Source organism: Leguminivora glycinivorella, chromosome 11, assembly GCF_023078275.1.
Source record: "Leguminivora glycinivorella isolate SPB_JAAS2020 chromosome 11, LegGlyc_1.1, whole genome shotgun sequence".
Lineage (NCBI taxonomy): Eukaryota > Metazoa > Arthropoda > Insecta > Lepidoptera > Tortricidae > Leguminivora > Leguminivora glycinivorella.
In genome coordinates this window covers 2,308,285-2,331,750 of record NC_062981.1, presented here as the reverse complement: position 1 = coordinate 2,331,750, position 23,466 = coordinate 2,308,285, and the positions used below count along the sequence as shown (strand labels likewise).

The window sequence follows — 23,466 nt, the reverse complement described above, 5'->3', positions numbered from 1 at the left end:
CGCTGTTGCCCTTGAACCATCTTGGATGTCGCTTTTTGTGGGGGCCCATCTTGTGGGGACGAGTCACCGTCTGCCAGAAATAAAATTGGATACCGTTTTATTAGGCAGGCGTCCGGTTTTTTATCCCATAGATAGCCCAGTATTTAGTCCATCACATTCATCCAATAGCCCAGTTCATTTTAGGTTCCATTAACTCTCAAATAGTCCTTACACCCTGGCGGGTGTTGCCTCTGCGTGTGTCCCATGATACGGGCAAGGGCAACACCCGCTCGGTGTACCTATTACATTTCATTAAAGTATCAAAAGGGCCTCTACGCGTTGGCTTCGGCCCCGCGCACGCCTCCCAAAGGTCCGGAACACTATTGTTCCGTGATGGGAAAAACTATGTATGTAAATAAAAAGTAAAAAATACTCGGTGATCCTACCAACTGCGCCATTTACGAATTCATTTGTGTTCATTAATAAAGGTATTTTAGAATTTATCAAATATTTTTTACTGCTGACGGAAGCCGATTACTGCTCTTTTGCAGGAATATAAATCTTAACTATAAAACTCCCGTGAGACTCATACATATTTAAAAATATTTTAAGCGGGTTACTCACGTATTAAGTCGATATAGCGTTCGAAATTGGATCGACACATGTCGAACGCTATATCGACTTAATACGTGAGTAACCCGCTTAAAATATTTTTAAATATGGAATATAAATCATCAAAATAGAGCATACGATTATCATATATTTCTTTTCACCAAAACTCCTAAAATAAATAAGCCTGTGGTTATGAAATCATCTTTACTATTCCTAACAACGCGGCAGTTTTCTAAAGTCGGGGCGAAACAAAAAGTTATTTTGTTCCGCATCTAAGTTAGGGGTTGCTTGCAAACTGACCGCGGAACTTTTGTTTGTAAACCGCTGAGGTAAAGTCTGAAAAATCGCTTAAACCACGAACTAAATGACGTTCGTCGGAGTTTTCCGTTTTAATTTAAGAAAATATAGGAAATGACGAAGTAATAAAACTATAGTAATATTTTCAAATATTTACGGTTAGTTTCATTAGTATGGTCGAGATATTATCCGTGATTACATTTTTAATTTTGGTTACCTATGATCATGATGCGATCATGATCATGAGTGATGGAAGGTCGCAGAATTTGTCATGAGACATGGTTTGCTGCACTTGCTGATAAGAGACAGCCCCGTTTTCCGCAAACTTCTCTTGTCAGTCCTGCGGTAGACTATGTCGGTCTCGCATCGGTCTATTAAGTCACCAAAAAAGGTGCCTCTCGAATGTTACACTGTAACTGTAACTTATGATCCCTTCACACGATAAGACCTACTACTCGTGTCTATCATCTGAGTACACCACACTCCCGTGACGCTGCCCATCCTCATCACTGAACCTCATATATTGTTATTACAACACCATAAACCGTTTGCAATAGACGTTAGGGCCAATGATGATGATGATGATGATCATGATGCATGGAAATATGTACCTACGTCAAAATATAAGGAGCTTGACAGAAATCACGATGTATGTATAAGATAAGATAAGATAAGATAAGATATATTTATTTGCAGAAAAAGGGTTAGTTACATGTCTTAATATTATGTTAGATATAGTTCCACCTTTTCCAGCTGTCTTCATACAGCATGCAAATGTATTTAGAGTAGGATTTTAGTAATGTATTATACTAAATTTAACTATAATTAATATGTCCCGGTATATTGAAATATATAATAGGTACAATTTTTTACTCAAGCTTTACTCTCTTAGACATTTCAGCCGGCGTATCATGCTTACAATTTTATCACTCATCCACGTGGATAAGACAACTGTCACTCTCACACTGACATACTTGCCAAAGCGTGACGGATGCTTTATCCACCTAGATAAGTGATAAAATTGGAATCATAATACGCCGGCAAAACTGTTCAAGAACTTTCAACTTCGTCCTACATCATTTATCAGACACACTACTATTTTTGTACCGCGTTCCATTTACCCATTGATCTGTAGCCCTAAATCTGATCATGACAGCTAGCTCGCTCAATTACACGTTTAGTGACCAGAATCTGGAACGTTCCACGATATAATCCCCATACTAGTCTGTATCGAATGCTGAAATGTAGTCCTACCAGCTTGCCTAGCCGAAGTGACAATCGTTGACGTTACGTGGCGATCTAAACGCAGTCTGTCTCTGTCACGTTACTGCAGAAGAGCGATAGGGAGAGATAGCTGCGATACGCTTACAAAGCGCAAACGATTGCTACGTTAGCTAGGTACCGAGTAACGTATGTGTATTTGATTTCATTCAGTCTACACTCTATAGCTAAGCATTAAAGTACAAGTTAGTATCTGTGCTTGAATGGAATCAGGACTCACTGAGCTCTGTAAATGTGTGGAGTTCAAAGCAAATCTAGTTCGGTATTATGTCTTTGTAGATGCGTCGGTAACAGACCTTGCTTGTGGTCGCGCTGTCAATGAAAATATTTGAATCTATTTAAATCTTCTAATTTTGATATAACTATGTAGCCATGTTATACATGCTTCGTTTTTACGTCGTATTATTTATTGCGTCCCAGTTAAAATGTTAAAAGAATATCCCATTATAATAATCAGGCCTCGGATTATTTTTCGCATGGTAAGATGAAAGAAAACTATGGAGTCGATATTAAAACTAAACTTTAATTCATATTCATACTCATACTCACTAATTTTCTTAGTCCCGTAATACTTTTGTCCCTTGTGCCGCCCACCCCCTCTCGGTTACCTCACAGTTACCGCGTGTCAAAAACGCGAACAGGCGATCTGTCATATTTCAGTCATACTCGTACAAGCATGGTACGCGTTCGCCTACACGAGCAAAAGACTGTGTGCTAGGAACGCTCCTCTTTCATATATTTGATCGCCAGTGTCCGAGGTATGCTTAAGATGACTCGTATCTACAAAGAAGAATATTAAGAAGAGCCTTACTTCTTAATATTCTTCTTTGTATTCTTATCTTTAAGCAGAACCACTTAGCGGAACCCTTAAAAGCACATAGAAATTGATTCGTGGAGAAATATGTGGAAAATTGGGCCCGTAGCGGTCAATTTGCGTTGATTTCTTCATCCTGGCCGCGAGCGCGCAGAATTCTAATGAGGGTGGGCGGGAGCCTGTTTAAGCGGGGAGCGATTTTTACTTTTTAGGAATTTCGGAATTCTCATTGAAACTGAAATGGTCAACGGCTCTTACAAGTAGTGAAGTCTTGATGAACTTAATAAATAAATAAATAAGGACATTCTTACACAGATTGGCTGACTCTCACGGTAAGCTCAAGAAGGCTTCCAGTCAGATTCGTCTCCTTTTTATAAGTTTCTTGTAATAAAAAATCGAAATAAGATGTCATATATTAAAGAAAAAATGACGAGCACCACCAGTGGTGAAGGCTGGATTCGAACCGGCGTCTTTAGCAATCCGGGGTAACGCCATGAACCCCTAGGCCACCTCGCCACAGCGGAAGCCGTCGAAATTTCTCTTCTATATGTCATCTTTGTAAGACTAGGCGTCTTTCAATCAATCAATCAATCAATCAATCAATCAAATATTTTATTTCTTAGAATGTGGTACATTGTAGGTTGGTAATACATTTTTTTGATCAGCACATCCTGCCACATACGGCATAGAAATATTAATGCATGCATGTCATAAAATCAAGTCACTTGCTTATATAAAAATTATTCTTTAAATATCATAATTATTAATTTTAAATAAAGTGTAATTATATTCAGGTTTCATAAAAAAAAAAAACATTTATAATTAGTTCATATTCATATTATTTACAATTAGGCGGCATCTAAGAACTCTTTAATGGAGTAAAAACGTTTTTCAATTAAATATGCAACCAATTGCTTTTTAAATTGATGAAAATGAAGGTTTCTTATTTCAGACGGTATTTTATTGAATATCCTGGGTGCCATTCCAAAGAAGCTATTTTACCAACTCTAAGGGCAAACAGTAGGTGCTTGCACCTCCTATACGAAACCTTTACAGGTTTACGATATAGCTAGAGAGACTGGTGCTGCCATCATCATCATCTATTCTTGTAACTTTCGCTATCTGTAGATATAGGTCAATGTCGGTGAGAATCAAGACAAATACATAATATAATAATATAATAGATAAATTTATTTAGGTACTACTTATACAAGTTCCCTAATCATACCGGAAGGCTATTGAGTTGTTTTATGGTTAACGGGATGGTGGCCGCTCACAGATGTAAGAAGCGCTTGGCATCCGTTAGCTCGTTGGGTGGACGACATCCGGAAAATTGCGGGTTACGACTGGATGAGACTAGCCCAGGACCGGGACAAGTGGCGTACTAGAAGAGAGGCCTATGCTCAGCAGTGGGCGATAAAGGGCTGATATGTTGATGATGATGTTTTGTGGTTTCATTGCTAACACTGATTGTTTCTCATTCAATTTATTCTCGTTCATCTAACCATGTTTAATAACAATAGGTAGGTATACTTAGTCGGGATTTTACTTCGAACCCACATACATCCATTTCCTATCCTTTGGCAACAATCCAGCTCCACAATTGTCAATAAATTTCGCTGCTCCCACCCCAAAACGTTAAAACAAATGCAATCCTTTCAAGAAATCACTAAACCAATCAAATCAATATACATATTATATACATCATCGTCATCATGATACATTATCGGCCCTTTATCGCCCACTGCTGAGCATAGAGTGTATGGAAGAGAAAGACATGCTGCGCCAACCCCAAGTGATTGGGATAAGGGCAAGAGAATGATGATCGCCCACTGCTGAGCATAGGCCTCCCTTCTAGTACGCCACTTGTCCCAGTCCTGAGCTAGTCTCATTTAGGCCCCGTAGCCGAAAGGCATTTCTGCGATACGAAACGAAAACGAAACACCGCGAAAGGTAGTCGGGCTCTGTCACGCCAATACGCACGAGTGATAGAGATAGATATCTACCTGAGTTTCGTTTCGTGAGCATTTCGTGAGCGTTTGCGTCACCCAACGAGCCAACGGATGCCAAGCGCTTCTTACATCTGTAAGCGGCCACCATTCCGTTAACATTCTAGTCCATCTGCCATCACTCTGCTTAGCAATATGTCCCGCTCAACTCCATTTTAGTTTGGTTATGACAAAACGGCATTCCTCCGATCCTCCTTCCCCGATCTTGAATCTTTCATTACTAACGTTGAAAATCAATACACAGAGGCGCCCAACCCTATAACTTGCTTTTTGACATTTATATTCCCGCAGAAGCCTCTGAGGGTAAAATGGGGTTTTTATCCACCGCTCCCTGCCTTCGAATGGCCTTTTAAACCTCTGTCGGCCATTCGAACTTATAATAGTTGACCAGTTTACTTAGCCCAATAACCCGATTCTGGTCTCAAAACTTGTTAAGTTGGTTTTGGCTTTTTACAATAATTTGTGCTGATTGGTACCTGATTACCATAGATAGATACGAGTCATTTATTTATTTATTAAATCTTTATTTCACAAAGAAATACAACGTACAATAGGCGAACTTAATGCCTTAAGGCATTCTCTACCAGTCATTTGGCAACGCATTTCGAGCGAAGTTATTGGTCCGTGTAAATCCAATCTACTCGATGGACCAATCCCTTGTTGGAAGCTGTCATATTGTCCCAGTCTTGGGTAAAACTTCTAATATATACATACATACATGTCACGCCTGTATCCCATAAAGCGGTAGGCAGAGCACATGAACTACGAGGTTTTAGTGCCACTCTTGGCAAAAAGGGGTTGAAAGAAATCCAAATTGTGACATTTCAGTGACAGGTTGCCAGCCTCTATCATCTATGTCCTCCTATTTTAGAATTTTTAGATGATGATCGACCTTAGAAACCGAGTCCTTTTAAATATAAATAATGAATAACTTTTTGCTTCTTTATATTAAATTTTATTAGATAATGTGAAACTGCTCTTAAACTTCACTGTTTTTGATTTACAATATTATACTGATATTTTTTTTTTAAATAAGAATAGGCCTCCAAGTACTCTCATGTTTAATGGGTCTTAAAGCTGTTATAAAATCGAGGGAATCGTGCTGAGTACAGTACTTGTGTATTCACAAGGATATTATATCGTGCTTTTAGGACGATGGTATAGTTTTAGAACGGTCGGAGAAAATTTTCCAGATATTCAATTTTTATTTTGTGTCGAGGGATCATGTTGCTTTGAGTATCTTTTGTTATTTTTTTAGCAGTTTGTTTTTCATATATGTACGGATACAAAAACAGCAGAGGCACTGAGACTATTTATTAAATATTCACAGAAACCGATGGTGTTGAAATGAATTAAATTTTAAGAAAGAGACTGACGTTGACCACTTATTTTTGTTCAAAGCCCTTGATGTAATTTGAGAATAAAAAACGTTACATGGTGTTTCGGTAAGCCTTTTTTGTATGAGCTGCAATTTTGAACATCGTACTAAGCGGGACGATTTCGAAACACAACTAACCCAATTAATTCGAAAATAAAACGGCCGTAAAATGTTCGATTGAAATTTACAGTAGGCATTCAGTAAGAGTACTTTTATACTTTATAGCAATCAAAGTCGTTTACTCAGTAACAATCAATAATACTTACTTTCTTTCTTCCACAGACTTGAAGGGCGAATCAGTAGAAAGTGCCAGCAGCACATCCACTGGCAGTTCACAAGAAGAGGAGCCCAAAGAAGCTTGGATGCGAGCGCCCTCTGGTGGCGTCGCGGTGCGGAGCGGAGAGGACGCGTTACTCACTTGCGTAGTACTAGGCGCTAAGGGAAAACCAGTATTATGGAGGAGAGCGAGCGACCGACAGTTGTTGACCGCTGGCGGCGTTAGAGTTACTAGAGACGACAGAGTACGTGTGTTACACGATGACTGTAAGTAAAATTTATCTACTGATTATATATTATTGGCAAATAAAATTAATCTACCCGTATTTGTTTAATGTTTCTTGTCCACCGCAAGACACACAACACTCACAGTATCCGCGCACTGGTCCGAAGATAAATCTCTTGGTTTCAACTTTCAACATCTGAATCAATGGTCACCATCTTGACGACAACATGTACCCCTCCTCTCTATTGAAAGTTTTAGGATGTTATTTAATTTCTCTCACGATCCGAGGCTAATAATGACGCTCGGTGGAGAGAACTTTGGGTTTATGCAACTCAATCCAGTCAGTGTGTGTCTTTAAAAAAATGTGTACAAAACGCGAGAACTTAAAGTGTCTGTTTGTTTATTTATAAATATTAATAGTGGTCTGTTTATTTTATTTTCCAAGTGATTTAACTATTTTTTATTTCAACAGCTGAAGAGCCGCTCCAAGGCCCAGGCATCGCCAAAGGCGGCGACGTGTGGGCCCTAGTCATCAAGTCGGTTAAAGCGTCCGACGCCGGCCTGTACATGTGTGAACTCAACACGGAACCGCCGGTCAGAAGCTTCCATAGATTGACAGGTAAAAACTTGTATACGCTACGTGCACGACTGGTGCTGCCCTCATTTTGTCGGCTTTTAAATTAGTTCCAACGACCGCCGCTAGTCCCATAATAGATAACGTGTATTTATGACAATCAGTGACACTCTGTCACGCACATTGCCAATATGGCCAATAGCGTTAATTGCACTGCCATCTATGCCAGCCTTCATGCACTAACTGGAAATCTGGATGGGTAATACGTCCACTAGGTGCCAACTTATAGATAACCTATGAGTTTTAAATTTAAAGCAAAGGCTGTAGTGTACACGTTGGTAAAGGCGCCCGACGCTGGCCTGTACATGTGTGAACTCAACACGGAACCGCCGGTCAGAAGCTTCCATAGGCTGACAGGTAAAATAATTCCCAATGAGGAGGCACACTCAAAGGTTATGACAGATGGCGCCACTAGGGAATGCAATCTCGACGAGATTGGGGCCCAGGCGAGATCTCGGGAATTCATGAAACCAATCTCGCGAGATCTCGCCAATTTCGAGATCTCGCGAGATTGGCCGGTTTGTGTGTTTCTTCTTGTAAATAATCACAATATAGCAATGAATAAGGATAACAATAATAAGAATGATTGCTATTATGAAACAAATATTTATCTTGACTATTTTTTCATATTTTTTTGATGTATTTACATTGTTTAACATAAATTATGTACCTCACTACTCACAATACCTATATTTTTAAAACTTTGAAGTATAGATTATTATGTAAGAAAATAATATAAAATTATTCATGAATGAGTAGAAGCGTGCCAAATTCGAAATCGTTGTCATGCCAACCGCGAACAAGTACACAGTAGAGACTACTTATAAAATCCGCAACGTATGCCTTTATTGATGAAAGGATAAAAATTTAACATTATAAAAATCAAGGTTATCCCTACCATCATTACCTAAATATACCCACATAAAAACATTAACTCTACTCAATTAATTATGACTAGTTGACTAGGCCAGACCGGTCGTTAGATAGATAGATAGTTCTTTATTGTTCAACCGTGTTACACAGGTGTTAATTCATTACATTTGTAGGTTACAACGGTGACCCAATTCGGGTATACAATTATCACTTAAAGCTAAAAAACTATACTAGGTATACATTATTAGCAAATTTAGCAATCATGTCATGGCGAATCATAATTATCAGTCATATCTTTCAAAGAAGTCTTCTAAATATATAAAAGAAGAAGCTGACTGACTGACTGACTGACTGACTGACTGACTGACTGACTGACTGACTGACTGACTGACTGACTGACTGACTGACTGACTGACTGACATATCAACGCACAGCCGAAACCGCTGGTCCTAGAGCTTTCAAATTTGGCACGTAGGTTCCTTATATAGTGTAGAGGAGCACTAAGAAAGGATTTTACAAAATTCACCTCCTAAGGGGGTCAAATGGGGGTTCAAAGTTTGTATGGGGAAACAAGATTAGTTTGACTATTTTATTCGAAAGTTCACAGGAAGATTCCTTAAGACATATGACTGAATACGTGTTTCAGGTTTTTTGAAAATTTAACCCCTAAAAGGGTGAAAAGGGGGTGATAAAGTCAAAATATCAATATGGGTATCGTTTTTATGGTTTATCGGGTCGCTGATCATGATAAATACGACGTTTTTAAAATCTAACGAGGCGGAAGTGAAATACCTTCTCCCCTGTTGTGGTGCAATGGGGTTTAAATATCAAAAAAATATATAAAAGATGTTGACTGACTGACTGACATATCAACGCACAGCCGAAACCGCTGGTCCTAGAGATGTTAAATTTGGCACGTAGGTTCCTTATATAGTGTAGAGGAGCACTAAGACAGGATTTTTCAAAATTCGCCTCCTAAGGGGGTCAAATGGGGATTCAAAGTTTGTATGGGGAAACAATGTTAGTTTCACTGTTTTATTCGAAACTTCACAGGAGAGATCCTAAAAACATATGACTAAAGACGTGTTTCAGGTTTTTTGAAAATTTAACCCCTAAAAGGGTGAAAAGGGGGTGATAAAGTAAAAAAAACAATATGGGAATCGTTTTTATGACTAATCGGGTCGCTGATCACGATAAATACGCTTTTAAAATCTAACGAGGCGGAAGTGAAGTACCTTCTCCCCTGTTGTAGTGCAATGGGGTTTAAATTATATCAAAAATATATATAAAAGAAGAAACTGACTGACTGACTAACTGACATATCAACACACAGCCGAAACCGCTGGTCCTAGAAATTTCAAATTTGGCACATAGGTTCCTTATATGGCGTAGAGGAGCACTAAGAAAGGATTTTTCAAAATTCTCCTTTTAAAAGGGTGAAATGGGGGTTCAAAGTTTGTATGGGGAAACAAGATTAGTTTGACTATTTTATTCGAAAATTCACAGGAGGATTCCTAAAGACATATGACTAAATACATGTTTCAGGTTTTTTTGAAAATTTGACCCCTAAAGGGGTGCAAAGGGGGTAAAGTCAAAAACACAATATGGGTATCGTTTTTATGGTTTATCGGGTCGCTGATCACGATAAATACAACGATTTTAAAATCTAATGAGGTGCAAAAGAAATTTTCTCCCCTGTTGTTGTGCAATGGGGTTAAAATATCCAAAATAGCCATAAGTATAGGTTTAGTTTTTATCTTTACTTCTGGTTCAAGAGATTTCAAATTGACACGGAAGTTCCTTAGAGGAGCACTAAGAAAGGTTTTTCAAAGTTCACCTCCAAGCATGATAATTTGACAGGGGCAAGGACAGGGACAGGGACAGGGTCAGGGACAGGGACAGGGACAGGAACGGGATAGGGTCAGGGTTAGGGATAGGGATAGGGAAGGGATAGGGATAGGGATAGGGATAGGGATAGGGATAGGGACAGGGACAGGGACAGGGACAGGGACAGGGACAGGGACAGGGACAGGGACAGGGACAGGGACAGGGACAGGGACAGGGACAGGGACAGGGACAGGGACAGGGACAGGGACAGGGACAGGGACAGGGACAGGGACAGGGACAGGGACAGGGACAGGGACAGGGACAGGGACAGGGACAGGGACAGGGACAGGGACAGGGACAGGGACAGGGACAGGGACAGGGACAGGGACAGGGACAGGGACAGGGACAGGGACAGGGACAGGGACAGGGACAGGGACAGGGACAGGGACAGGGACAGGGACAGGGACAGGGACAGGGACAGGGACAGGGACAGGGACAGGGACAGGGACAGGGACAGGGACAGGGACAGGGACAGGGACAGGGACAGGGACAGGGACAGGGACAGGGACAGGGACAGGGACAGGGACAGGGACAGGGACAGGGACAGGGACAGGGACAGGGATAGGGATAGGGATAGGGATAGGGATAGGGATAGGGATAGGGATAGGGATAGTGATAGGGATCGGGATAGGGATAGGGAAGGGCTAGGGTGGGGGCGGGGGTGCTGATGGGGATGGGGATGGGGATAGAGATAGGGATAGAAATAGGGATAGGAATAGGGGACGGGGACGGGGATAGGGATAGGGGAGGGACGGGGACAGGGACGGAACGAGGACGGGGACGGGGACAAGGATAGACATAGGGACGGGGATACGAATAGGGATTGGGGTCGGAATAATCGGTCGGCAATCGATATCTAGGCAGTGTAAAATGCAGGCGGCTCAGTGGGAAGGGGTTAAGTAGGCATTGGCGAGTATCCTGCATCCGTCATAACTATTACATTCAATGTGCTGTAAGAAGATCGTTGTTTGCTTGCCTTTTATATGTTTACGTTTGCAGTAAGTATAAGCAAAATGGAAAAAAATTGTAAGCGATAATGCAAGGAAGTACTTTTTACCCTACCGACCATAGCGTCGAGATACTGGCTATGTGGGTTGTATGAAGTTTCCCCAGTATAAATATTTATATAGGTAAAATACATACATATTCGTACCTACTACCTAAGCTGTGGTCGCTGTGTAACAATTCTACAATCATTGCAAGAATTTCATTTAAATATGTAATAGTCGAAAAGTGGTAAACCACTTTCTTGGCTGACCGTACAGCAAATAGATCAGTTACAATGCCCCCCCCCCTCCCCCAGTCGAGAATTGCCCCGCTTTACCTTAATCGAAATAATCGCGGACAGATGTACCTACAAAGAAACCTACGGATCCAAATGAAAATCTTATTTTTTGTAAACGTTTCAATAAGAATACTTTTATTACGCGGGCGAAGCCGCGGGTAAAAGCTAGTTTAAGGTATAAAATTCATTGTCAATTAACCATTTCTTTAAACTAGGGATAAATTTGGAGTCCTCTAACATTTTTAATTCATCTGGCAGCAGATTAAAAACTCGAATGGCAGAGATGTATGTGCTTTTGTCAAAGATTTTATTATTAACTTGAGGCAGTTTTAATTCATACTTGTATTGAGAGCGGAGGTTGTCACGGAGGGAAGCTAATGTTATGAAATAATTCTTGTTGCTCTTCAGAAATTTACAAAGCTCGTATATATATATGCCAGTTAGGGTTAGAAAACCTTTCTCCGTTAACCCGTTAACGTTAAACCGTTAAATATATAATAATAACATATTACAATACAAGTAGTGTGACTATTTAAAAAAGAAATAAAAAATATATACCTAATACAATAATTTGATTTTTTGAGTGTAAATATAAATTGTTATTGGTTGCCTAACAAACGACAGCCGTATTGAAGTTGTTGTAGGCTTCTGCTTTCTCGACATCCAACAAAACTCTGTGCACGAAAATTCGTAAAATAGATGGTTATATATACACAGCCGTATGTGTAATACCATGATGGCGAATCACGCAAATAGGCCTGGCTGATACCCTTCGAATTATTTCGAAACGGTCTGGATCTGTCATTCGTCATTCCGAACTCAGATAGGTAAAATTATTGAGCGAAATAAGCGAGTGCAATCTCTAGATCTCTACTGAGTTAACGAGTTGGCGAGTCCAGTTAAATGATATAAATAAATAAATATTGGGGACACCTTACACAGATCAACTTAGCCCCAAACTAAGCAAAGCTTGTACTATGGGTGCTAAGCGACGATATACAAACTTAAATAGATAAATACATACTTATATACATAGAAAACATCCATGACTCCATCTATATATAGTTCATATAAATCATTTACAGCTTGGGAAAGAAACATGTCTAGTCATTTCGCGAGCTTTTTATGCTCGAGTTCAATCTCGTTGATCTCGCGAGATCTCGTCAATTTTTCGGCCGAGATCTCGTACAAAAGAGATCTCGCGAGAACGAGATTGCATTCCCTAGGCGCCACCCTATTAGTCCATTGCACAGATAAAGAATTTCATACGTGAGAGCGAGAAGATATGTTTTTTCTCTCTCTCACATATGAATGACAGTGACATGCCTAGACACTTGCACAGGCGCCGCCTGGCGGGAGAAATTGTCAGTTAAAACGTTACAGTAAAGAGTTAGCCATCGAAAGACGGACAAATCTGTTAAACCACGAGTGGTCGTTACATTATTTATAATTATATTTTAGCTGAATTTAACAATAACGTACTGTCAAGGCATTTACACATAAATGTGGAATCAACACATTACCTATTGACTGTCAGAAGTTTATATTGACATAGGTTTGACAACATTTGTTTCAATTACTTCATTCATCATATGTCAAACAATATAATATTGGCCTTATGGTTCCTTCAAGTATATTTTAGTTAGGCATAAGTTAAAAAGAATACAAGATTTTTTCACTGCATCTTTATCATCACTCCAAAGATAGATATCTAATCTGCTAACGTTACAAAAAAATATCTGTAGAGTTTACAAACTTTTCAAGTGACAAATACCCTACCCCAACTAGCGAGCTGGGGCCAGGGACAGAGAAAGAGCGAGAGAGAGAGAACTACTCCGTATAAAAATGAACTACCTATCATAAGGACAAAAAAAGTATATTAGACATCTAAGGAATTAAAAAAACTTAGTATCGTAACACAAAGTTTTTTCAATTCCTTTGACGCCTAATTCGAAGTATTTGCTAGATGTCAAAAGTTGAGCTAATCCCTGAGCGGCTCGGAGGCTATTACACACTTAAAGTTGAATTGTCTTGTGTGACCTTTAGTTTACTAAGTTACAAGTTTCGAACAAAGTAACATTACTAAATGATCCTATATAATAGAGTGGCCAAAAAGAAGTGTAGGTGCTAAGATTTTATTCGATCATCTAATTAAAATAAAAACACGTAATATACATACATACATACATATAATCACGCCTGTATCCCATAAACGCACAAAGTTTGCCCAGTCACTATAATGATTTTTTGGACACATTTTCCTCCTGCAATGTTCACGCCATTCTTATTTCTGAAACTTGGCTTAAACCTGGTCTTGATTCCACTTGCTACGGTCTACCCGGTTTTGTTTTATTGCGCAATGACCGTGTCGGTAAGGGTGGCGGTGGTGTTGCCATCTACATCCGTAGTAATATCCCGTTTAAAATTATTTGTACATCTCCGTCTTTGTTCTCTGGGTCTGCGGAGTACTTAATATTGGAAGTCAATATTTCTGGTACCAAAGCTGCTTTAGGAGTGGTTTACTGTCCACCCAGTGTTGATTACTTTACAGATCTGGAATCTATTCTGTCCCCACTTAGCGCTGACTACACGCATCAGATAATAATGGGAGATTTTAACACCGACCTTATGAAAAATAGTCTCAGAACGCGTAAACTAAATAGTATTCTAGAATCTGCCGACCTTTCAGTACTTCCACTTTTGCCTACTCATCACAACACTGACACATCAGACTCCTGGTTGGACCTAGCTATCGTTTCCTGCACTGAACGAGTCACTGTGGTTGGCCAATTCTCAGCCCCTGGCTTTTCGCGCCATGACCTTATTTATCTGAGTTATCGTATTCGACCCCCTAAGTTGCATCGTGTCTCAGTTCAATTGCGGAGTTTTGCGAGACTTGATAAAGAAGCCTTAGAGCGCGATTCTCAGGCGGCTGACTGGTCTTCTGTCATGTCGGCGTCGTCTGTTGATGAAGCGGTGGCGTCCTTAAACGCAATGATCCTAAAACTTTTTGATAGGCACGCGCCGATTCATACTGTTAAACTTAAACGCCCACCTGCGCCTTGGATCACCAAAGCTGTCCGTGTTGCGATGACGCGGCGTGATCGTGCGTTCCGTAAATTTAAGCGTGATCGTTGTGATGAAAATTGGTCGGCTTTTAAAGTGGCTAGGAACAGGTGTAACCAGATGGTAAGAGCAGCGAAACGGAAACATATTCATGACAACATTGCTATGTCGTCCTCAGCTGAGACTTGGAAATTTCTAAAATCTATTGGAGTGGTAAAGTCCAACAACAGCTCTAATAACTTTCCTCTTTCTACTTCTTCGTTTTCACTAAATGACTTGAACGTACATTTTGCCAAACCTTGTTCATTAGATCCTAGTACTAAAGTTAATAGTATTTCACATATTAATGCCCTGCCTTGTAGTTGTAATAATACTTTCTCTTTCGCCCCGGTCACAGATGATGAAACTCGAAAAGTAATAATGTCTATTAAATCTAATGCTGTTGGTCACGATGAGTTAAGTAGGACGATGCAACACCGCCATCAGTTAGTTCGAGCTGATAAATCTTCTTCGGACTGGTGTGAACTGCAATCTGGGGTTCCACAGGGCGGCATTCTCTCCCCTCTGCTTTTTTCAATATTTATAAATTTCATTACTACCAAAATCAATTGTTCTTACCATCTATATGCCGACGACTTGCAACTTTACACTCAAGCTAGCGTGGACGATCTAGATCAAGCTGTCGCCAATTTGAATGCAGACTTGGCCAACATTTCTACCTGGTCACGTTGTTTTGGCATTGCAGTGAACCCTGTTAAATGTCAGGCCATCATTCTCGGTAGCCCACGCTTGCTTTCTTTGACTGACACCAGTCAATTGACCCCTATCCAGTACGAAGAAGTAGTGATACCTTTCTTGCCGAAAGTAAAGAATCTGGGGTTGACTATGGATAGCGGTTTGACTTGGGACCCTCAGGTGTCTGATGTTTGTCGTAGAGTGACGTACACTTTAAGATCTCTCTATAGGTTTAAATACTTTCTCCCGTCCTCCACCAAGACCCTTCTGGTCCAAGCCCTTGTTCTGCCCATCCTGGATTATGCTGATGTGTGTTACAGCAATATCACCCAAGCTTACTTATCCAAGTTCGATCGGTTACTCAATAATTGCATCAGGTTTGTCTTTGGGCTCCGAAAATACGATCATATTTCAACTTTTCGCAAAAAACTGAACTGGCTTCCTATTCGTGAACGTCGATCCTTGCGCATTCTCTGTACCTTATTTTCAATATTATTTGATCCTTCAGCCCCAAATTATCTTCGATCCAATTTTAAATTTGTTACCCCGCGCTCGGGCACGGATCTCCGAACCTCCCGTAGTCTTCAACTTATTGTCCCCCGACATCGTACAGGTTTCATGTCAAATTCGTTCACCATCCAGGCAATCCGGCTGTGGAACGATCTTCCTCTCACCATTAGGCAGGCTCGGAACAAATTCGCCTTCAAGCGCATGCTGCGTAAGTATCTGTTTGACAAGGTTCGATAGTCACCCTCAATGATCTTTCACAATGGGTATATGTTATATTATATTTATGTATTGTATATTTATATACCTATTTATGTATAATATTAGGTCTGTATATATATATTTAAATGTAGCATATATGGATATTGTTTGTATCTTAAATTCTTTTCCATTACACGCTAACTATACTAGGACCCTGCACCTACTTAATCTTTCGGTTTAGCCCATGGTTGACTGGTAGAGAATGCCATCTGGCATTAAGTCCGCCATTTGTACTTTTTTATATTGTGCAATAAAGTTTAAATAAATAAATAAATAAATAAAAGTATTTTATACGTCAATAATTAATTTCTAGTATGAACTAAAAACTTTAAATTGTTATTACATTTGGTAGTCAATTATACATTTATCGGTATTTATTATTTGTTATATAAAGAAAATTCTGTTAAATGTATAAGTGTATATTTGTAAAAAAATGTAGAAAATAAAATTTATAACATTAGTTTACATTTTAGTTGTTTAATTATTTAATTACATTATATGTAGTTATATTTCACATCGCAGAGATTAAGTCACGTGATAATTTATTAAGTCTCAGAAGTTCTTATCAAGTCCTAGCTTCACAGACATCAGACATCTAATTATTAACTTACCTCATTCTGTACAGCTAATAGCTTTTAGAAAATTATACTTACCTACTTTTGAGTCATATTTAATTAGTCTGACAAATAGATTTCACGGTTTCCTAAAATTATATGGAAACAAATTGAGTTTTCACCTTTATAATTACTTGTTTTTAAAAGGTTTTAAGTAATAGTTTCAAAATTCTTAAAAGAAACATTATTCATAGATAAATATAATAAATAACAAAATTTTGACAAGGGAAACTAATCAATATATTATACAAAATGATACAAATTAATAAACAAAAAATAAAACACCTAACTAAAAAAACAAATAAGTACTATAAAACTAAACATACTAAAAAATCTTTTATAAAATATGGTGTTAACGCCACGACTGGCAACACTATCCAAGACAGCCAACCTCAGGACCAATGAGCGGCGGGCCGATAAGAATGAAGACTGAAGCGCCACAGTTTCCCTCCTTCGGGTCCCTATAAAAGCGAGGAACAAGGCACCAGCGCTCCCCTTTTTTTTAATCGAAATAACTGTCTCCAAACGTGTCCTCAGACTAGAACCTAGAACCTATTTGGTATGGTAAATATTTAAAATTAAAACTGTTTGGGTTACGGCCCACACATATAGTTAGTAGTTTCAAAATTTTATCCTGTCTATTTGGGCCACCCTGTAATAAAACCGCAAGCCAAAGTTTTCAAGACACTATGCATTCTGTCCGCATTTCCCAAAAGGCTCTAATATAGGAAGCGCTCTCCTGATTAAATAAATCTGTAATTTGTATGGATTATCCGACTCGAGGTTCGAAATTACCATACATAAGTGCCTTCCATACATAAGTAATGTACCCACCTGTTTTTCAGTCACTATCTTCCGTACTCGAACACTATAATAATATTATATTGAGATGTGAATACGATGTCAGTGCGATATGATACCGATCTGTCAATTTCAAAAGTAGCATTCTTCAAACAAAACTTCAGCTCTGATACTGATATATCCGATCCATATCGAATTTCTATTTACAGTCGAGTTCAAAACATGTGTACATTTCTTCACCTTAACTCGTTGCAAATGTTGCAATAAGGTGAAAAAATTTACACATATTTATGAACTCGATTGTACAAATAATACAAAAAAATACAAAAGCTTAGCATTCGTCGGATTTTTCACGTCTTTCTCAATAGTTTTTAGGACTGATTTATCATGAATTACTTTCACACCATCTTCAATCTTCAAGCACATACGTGCAAAACAACTAAACCGTTACCAAATTAACAATTTTGAACAATTAAAAAAAATTGTAAATTTTCTGAATAATTAAAATTAAAATGCAAAGAAGTAGAAGTAGTAGTAATCACTTTATTGTGTACAGCAGTTTATATACAATTTATAGGAATAGAGATACAAACGCGAGCTTATCCCTATAAGGGATCTCTTCCAGCTAACCTTGGAGATGAGAGGATCGTTCTAGTACGTAAGATAGACACACTTACAGGAGTACAATAAAGGTCAAAAGTAATCCAAAATATTACTAACAATTATATAAACTACACTAGTTTTTTAAAGGTGCGCGGGGCCCGAGGGCCCCGCGGTGTTCTTTTGTGCTTTGCTTTATTGTTTTATTGCTTTTGCTTTTTGTTTTTGAGCTATGCTTTTTTGTTTTTTTGCTTTGCTTGTTTGATTTATTGCTTTGCTTGTTTGCTTTTTTGCTTTAGCCTTTGCGTGCTTGGGAGCACTCTCTGCCCGCAGCTCGGCCTGCGGCCTCGCGTGCTTGGGAGCCTGTCAGACACGCTCCGGGCCTTCGGCCCTCCGCGTAGTTACTGTGGGGGATGTAGGGAAGTTGGAGCTTAAACACGACCCAATAGTAAAAGTGTCTTGAGAAGCTCACGACGGGCCTGCGGCCTGCGGCCTCCGGCCCGTCGTTTCGCTTCTCTAAGACACTTTTACTATTGGGTCGTGTTTAAGCTCCAACTTCCCGGTCCGCCAGAGAGCCGATCAGGGACGCTCCGGGCCTTCGGCCCTACGCGGAGCTCGGCCTTCGGCCTTCGCTGGGTTTCGTTTCGAAGCTCCGCGTCGGGCCTTCGGCACTTTGGTTATCGTTCTGCTTGGGAGCACAGTCTGTACGCAGCTCGGCCTGCGGCCTTCGCGTGCTTGGGAGCACTCTGCCCGCAGCTCGGCCTGCGGCCTTCGCGTGCTTGGAAGCCTCTCAGGCACGCTCCGGGCCTTCGGCCCTCCGCGTAGTTACTGTGAGAGTTGTAGGTAAGTTGGAGCTTAAACACGACCCAATATTAAAAGTGTCTTGAGAAGCTCACGACGGGCCTGCGGCCTGCGGCCTCCGGCCCGTCGTTTCGCTTCTCTAAGACACTTTTACTATTGGGTCGTGTTTAAACTCCAACTTCCCGGTCCGCCGGCGAGCCGATCAGGGACGCTCCGGGCCTTCGGCCCTACGCGGAGCTCGGCCTTCGGCCTTCGCTGGGTTTCGAAGCTCCGCGTCGGGCCTTTGGCCCGCCGCTTCGCTTATTTAGATACTTTTTGTTATTGTTTTCTTGGGAGCACAGTCTGCACGCAGCTCGGCCTGCGGCCTTCGCGTGCTTGGGAGCACTCTGCCCGCAGCTCGGCCTGCGGCCTTCGCGTACTTGGGAGCCTGTCAGACACGCTCCGGGCCTTCGGCCCTCCGCGTAGTTACTGTGGGGATTGTAGGATTTGTAGGGAAGTTGGACCTCCGGCCCGCCGCGTCGCTTTTTAGACACTTTTACTTATATTTTCTTGCTTGGGAGCACTGTCTGTACGCAGCTCGGAACTTGGACCGGAGCAATGACCGTCGGGCTGTAGAACGCTCCCTCAGGCTGGTAGGGAAACTTGACTTTGTCCCCTCTCGCCGCCGTTTTTGACTTTTCCAAAAATTTTTTTTCTCATTTCTATTTTTGGCCCCCGCTCTTACCACGTGCCAAATTTGAACGCGCTCGGACCGAAAATAAAAAAAAAAAATTTCAAAGTCGGCCATTTTGAAATTTTATAAATGCCATTCGATGGACCTCAGATAACTGTACAACATTAGTTTAAGCACTATTAACCTTTTTCCTACCGTTACGGAGCTATGGGGATTTAAAAGAAAACCTCCATACAAACTGGTAGGGAAATTTGACTTTGTCCCCTCTCGCCACCGTTTTTGACTTTTCCAAATTTTTTTTTTCTCATTTCTATTTTTGGCCCCCGTTCTTACCACGTGCCAAATTTGAACGCGCTCGGACCGAAAATAAAAAAAAAAAATTTCAAAGTCGGCCATTTTGAAATTTTGTAAATGCCATTCGATGGACCTCAGATAACTGTACAACATTAGTTCAAGCACTATTAACCTTTTCCCTACCGTTACGGAGCTATGGGGATTTAAAAAAAGGACCTCCATACAAATTTCAATTGGCCTTCAAAGGGCGCCATTTTGAATTTTTCAAAATTTTCTTTTTGTATACTAATCTTGGGGTGGCTGTCTACCCGTGTGCAAAATTTCAGCGCGCTCGGACCATTTTGAAATTTTTCAAAAAAAAAAGTCGGCCATTTTGATTTTTTTTTAATGCCATTCGATGGACCTCGGGTGACTGTATAACATTTGTTTGAGCACTTTTCACTTCTTTGTACCGTTACGGAGCTATGGTAATTAAAAGAAAAACCTCCACTCAAATTTCAATTAGCCCTCAAAGGCCGCCATTTTGAATTTTTCAAAATTTTCTTTTTGAATATAAATCTTGGGGCCACCTTCCACCCGTGTGCCAAATCTCAGCGCGCTAGGACCATTTTGAAATTTTTCAAAAAAAAAAAGTCGGCCATTTTGAATTTTTTTTAATGCAACTTTTTTCTACTCGGATACCTGTATGACATTTGGTCGAGCACCCCCCGGCTATCTCTTACGGTTTAAAAGTTGCCATACAAAATAAAAGTGGCCAGTTTTCCCACATTTGTAGCACTTTTCAATTTTTTTTTATTTCATTCGAATCAAGGCCGCTTGGAGATTCTACGACCAAAATTTGAGCACTCCACGATAAATTTGAAAAATTGTCAAAAAAAAAGTCGGCCATTTTGAAAAAAAAATGGCGGCGTCAAAAACTGCCCAGGGTCCTCTATGACATTTGGTCGAACACTCCCCGGCTAACTCCAGCCGTTTGGCCAGGCCGTCCAACATTTTTTTACCCGGAACCGGTAGACCGACGGTCTGATCTATCCGGGGTCGCAGGACCAAACTCTATACGACCACACCAAACACTGCCACCTTCAAATCCCCCTTCTGCCTATTTTTTGAAAAATGTCAGTCGGGTTGTAGCTTTATATTATATAGACTAGTTTTTTAAAGGTGCGCGGGGCCCGAGGGCCCCGCGGTGTTCTTTTGTGCTTTGCTTTATTGTTTTATTGCTTTAGCTTTTTGTTTTTGAGCTATGCTTTTTTTTGTTTTTTTGCTTTGCTTGTTTGATTTATTGCTTTGCTTGTTTGCTTTTTTGCTTTAGCCTTTGCGTGCTTGGGAGCACTCTCTGCCCGCAGCTCGGCCTGCGGCCTCGCGTGCTTGGGAGCCTGTCAGACACGCTCCGGGCCTTCGGCCCTCCGCGTAGTTACTGTGGGGGATGTAGGGAAGTTGGAGCTTAAACACGACCCAATAGTAAAAGTGTCTTGAGAAGCTCACGACGGGCCTGCGGCCTGCGGCCTCCGGCCCGTCGTTTCGCTTCTCTAAGACACTTTTACTATTGGGTCGTGTTTAAGCTCCAACTTCCCGCTCCGCCAGAGAGCCGATCAGGAACGCTCTGGGCCTTCGGCCCTACGCGGAGCTCGGCCTTCGGCCTTCGCTGGGTTTCGTTTCGAAGCTCCGCATCGGGCCTTCGGCCCGCCGCGTCGCTTTTTAGACACTTTGATTATCGTTCTGCTTGGGAGCACAGTCTGTACGCAGCTCGGCCTGCGGCCTTCGCGTGCTTGGGAACACTCTGCCCGCAGCTCGGCCTGCGGCCTTCGCGTGCTTGGAAGCCTCTCAGGCACGCTCCGGGCCTTCGGCCCTCCGCGTAGTTACTGTGAGAGTTGTAGGTAAGTTGGAGCTTAAACACGACCCAATATTAAAAGTGTCTTGAGAAGCTCACGACGGGCCTGCGGCCTGCGGCCTCCGGCCCGTCGTTTCGCTTCTCTAAGACACTTTTACTATTGGGTCGTGTTTAAGCTCCAACTTCCCGGTCCGCCGGCGAGCCGATCAGGGACGCTCCGGGCCTTCGGCCCTACGCGGAGCTCGGCCTTCGGCCTTCGCTTGGTTTCGTAGCTCCGCGTCGGGCCTCCGGCCCGCCGCTTCGCTTATTTAGATACTTTTTGTTATTGTTTTCTTGGGAGCACAATCTGCACGCAGCTCGGCCTGCGGCCTTCGCGTGCTTGGGAGCACTCTGCCCGCAGCTCGGCCTGCGGCCTTCGCGTACTTGGGAGCCTGTCAGACACGCTCCGGGCCTTCGGCCCTCCGCGTAGTTACTGTGGGGATTGTAGGATTTGTAGGGAAGTTGGACCTCCGGCCTGCGGCCTCCGGCCCGCCGCGTCGCTTTTTAGACACTTTTACTTATATTTTCTTGCTTGGGAGCACTGTCTGTACGCAGCTCGGAACTTGGACCGGAGCAATGACCGTCGGGCTGTAGAACGCTCCCTCAGGCTGGTAGGGAAATTTGACTTTGTCCCCTCTCGCCGCCGTTTTTGACTTTTCCAAAAATTTTTTTTCTCATTTCTATTTTTGGCCCCCGCTCTTACCACGTGCCAAATTTGAACGCGCTCGGACCGAAAATAAAAAAAAAAATTTCAAAGTCGGCCATTTTGAAATTTTGTAAATGCCATTCGATGGACCTCAGATAACTGTACAACATTAGTTTAAGCACTATTAACCTTTTTCCGACCGTTACGGAGCTATGGGAATTTAAAAAAAAAACCTCCATACAAACTGGTAGGGAAATTTGACTTTGTCCCCTCTCGCCACCGTTTTTGACTTTTCCAAATTTTTTTTTCTCATTTCTATTTTTGGCCCCCGTTCTTACCACGTGCCAAATTTGAACGCGCTCGGACCGAAAAAAAAAAAAAAATTTTCATAGTCGGCCATTTTGAAATTTTGTAAATGCCATTCGATGGACCTCAGATAACTGTACAACATTAGTTCAATCACTATTAACCTTTTCCCTACCGTTACGGAGCTATGGGGATTTAAAAAAAGGACCTCCATACAAATTTCAATTGGCCTTCAAAGGGCGCCATTTTGAATTTTTCAAAATTTTCTTTTTGTATACTAATCTTGGGGTGGCTGTCTACCCGTGTGCAAAATTTCAGCGCGCTCGGACCATTTTGAAATTTTTCAAAAAAAAAGTCGGCCATTTTGATTTTTTTTTAATGCCATTCGATGGACCTCGGGTGACTGTATAACATTTGTTTGAGCACTTTTCACTTCTTTGTACCGTTACGGAGCTATGGTAATTAAAAGAAAAACCTCCATTCAAATTTAAATTGGCCCTCAAATGCCGCCATTTTGAATTTTTCAAAATTTTCTTTTTGAATACTAATCTTAGCGCGACCGTCCACCCGTGTGCCAAATCTCAGCGCGCTAGGACCATTTTGAAAATTTTCAAAAAAAAAGTCGGCCATTTTGATTTTTTTTTAATGCAACTTTTTTCTACTCGGATACCTGTATGACATTTGGTCGAGCACCCCCCGGCTATCTCTTACGGTTTAAAAGTTGCCATACAAAATAAAAGT

The 23,466-nt window shown here is 41.1% G+C and overlaps 1 protein-coding gene across 4 annotated transcripts in view; it reads left to right on the top strand.

Moving 5' to 3' along the window:
- Nucleotides 1–23,466, top strand: part of LOC125230981 (Ig-like and fibronectin type-III domain-containing protein 1) — a 375,479-nt gene that overhangs the window by 305,212 nt on the left and 46,801 nt on the right. For all 4 annotated transcript variants that reach the window (XM_048136304.1, XM_048136305.1, XM_048136302.1 and 1 more), the window contains 2 exons: nt 6,653–6,913; nt 7,345–7,491. In XM_048136304.1, coding sequence (XP_047992261.1) covers nt 6,653–6,913; nt 7,345–7,491 — 408 coding nt within the window. The remainder of the gene's footprint in view (nt 1–6,652; nt 6,914–7,344; nt 7,492–23,466) is intronic.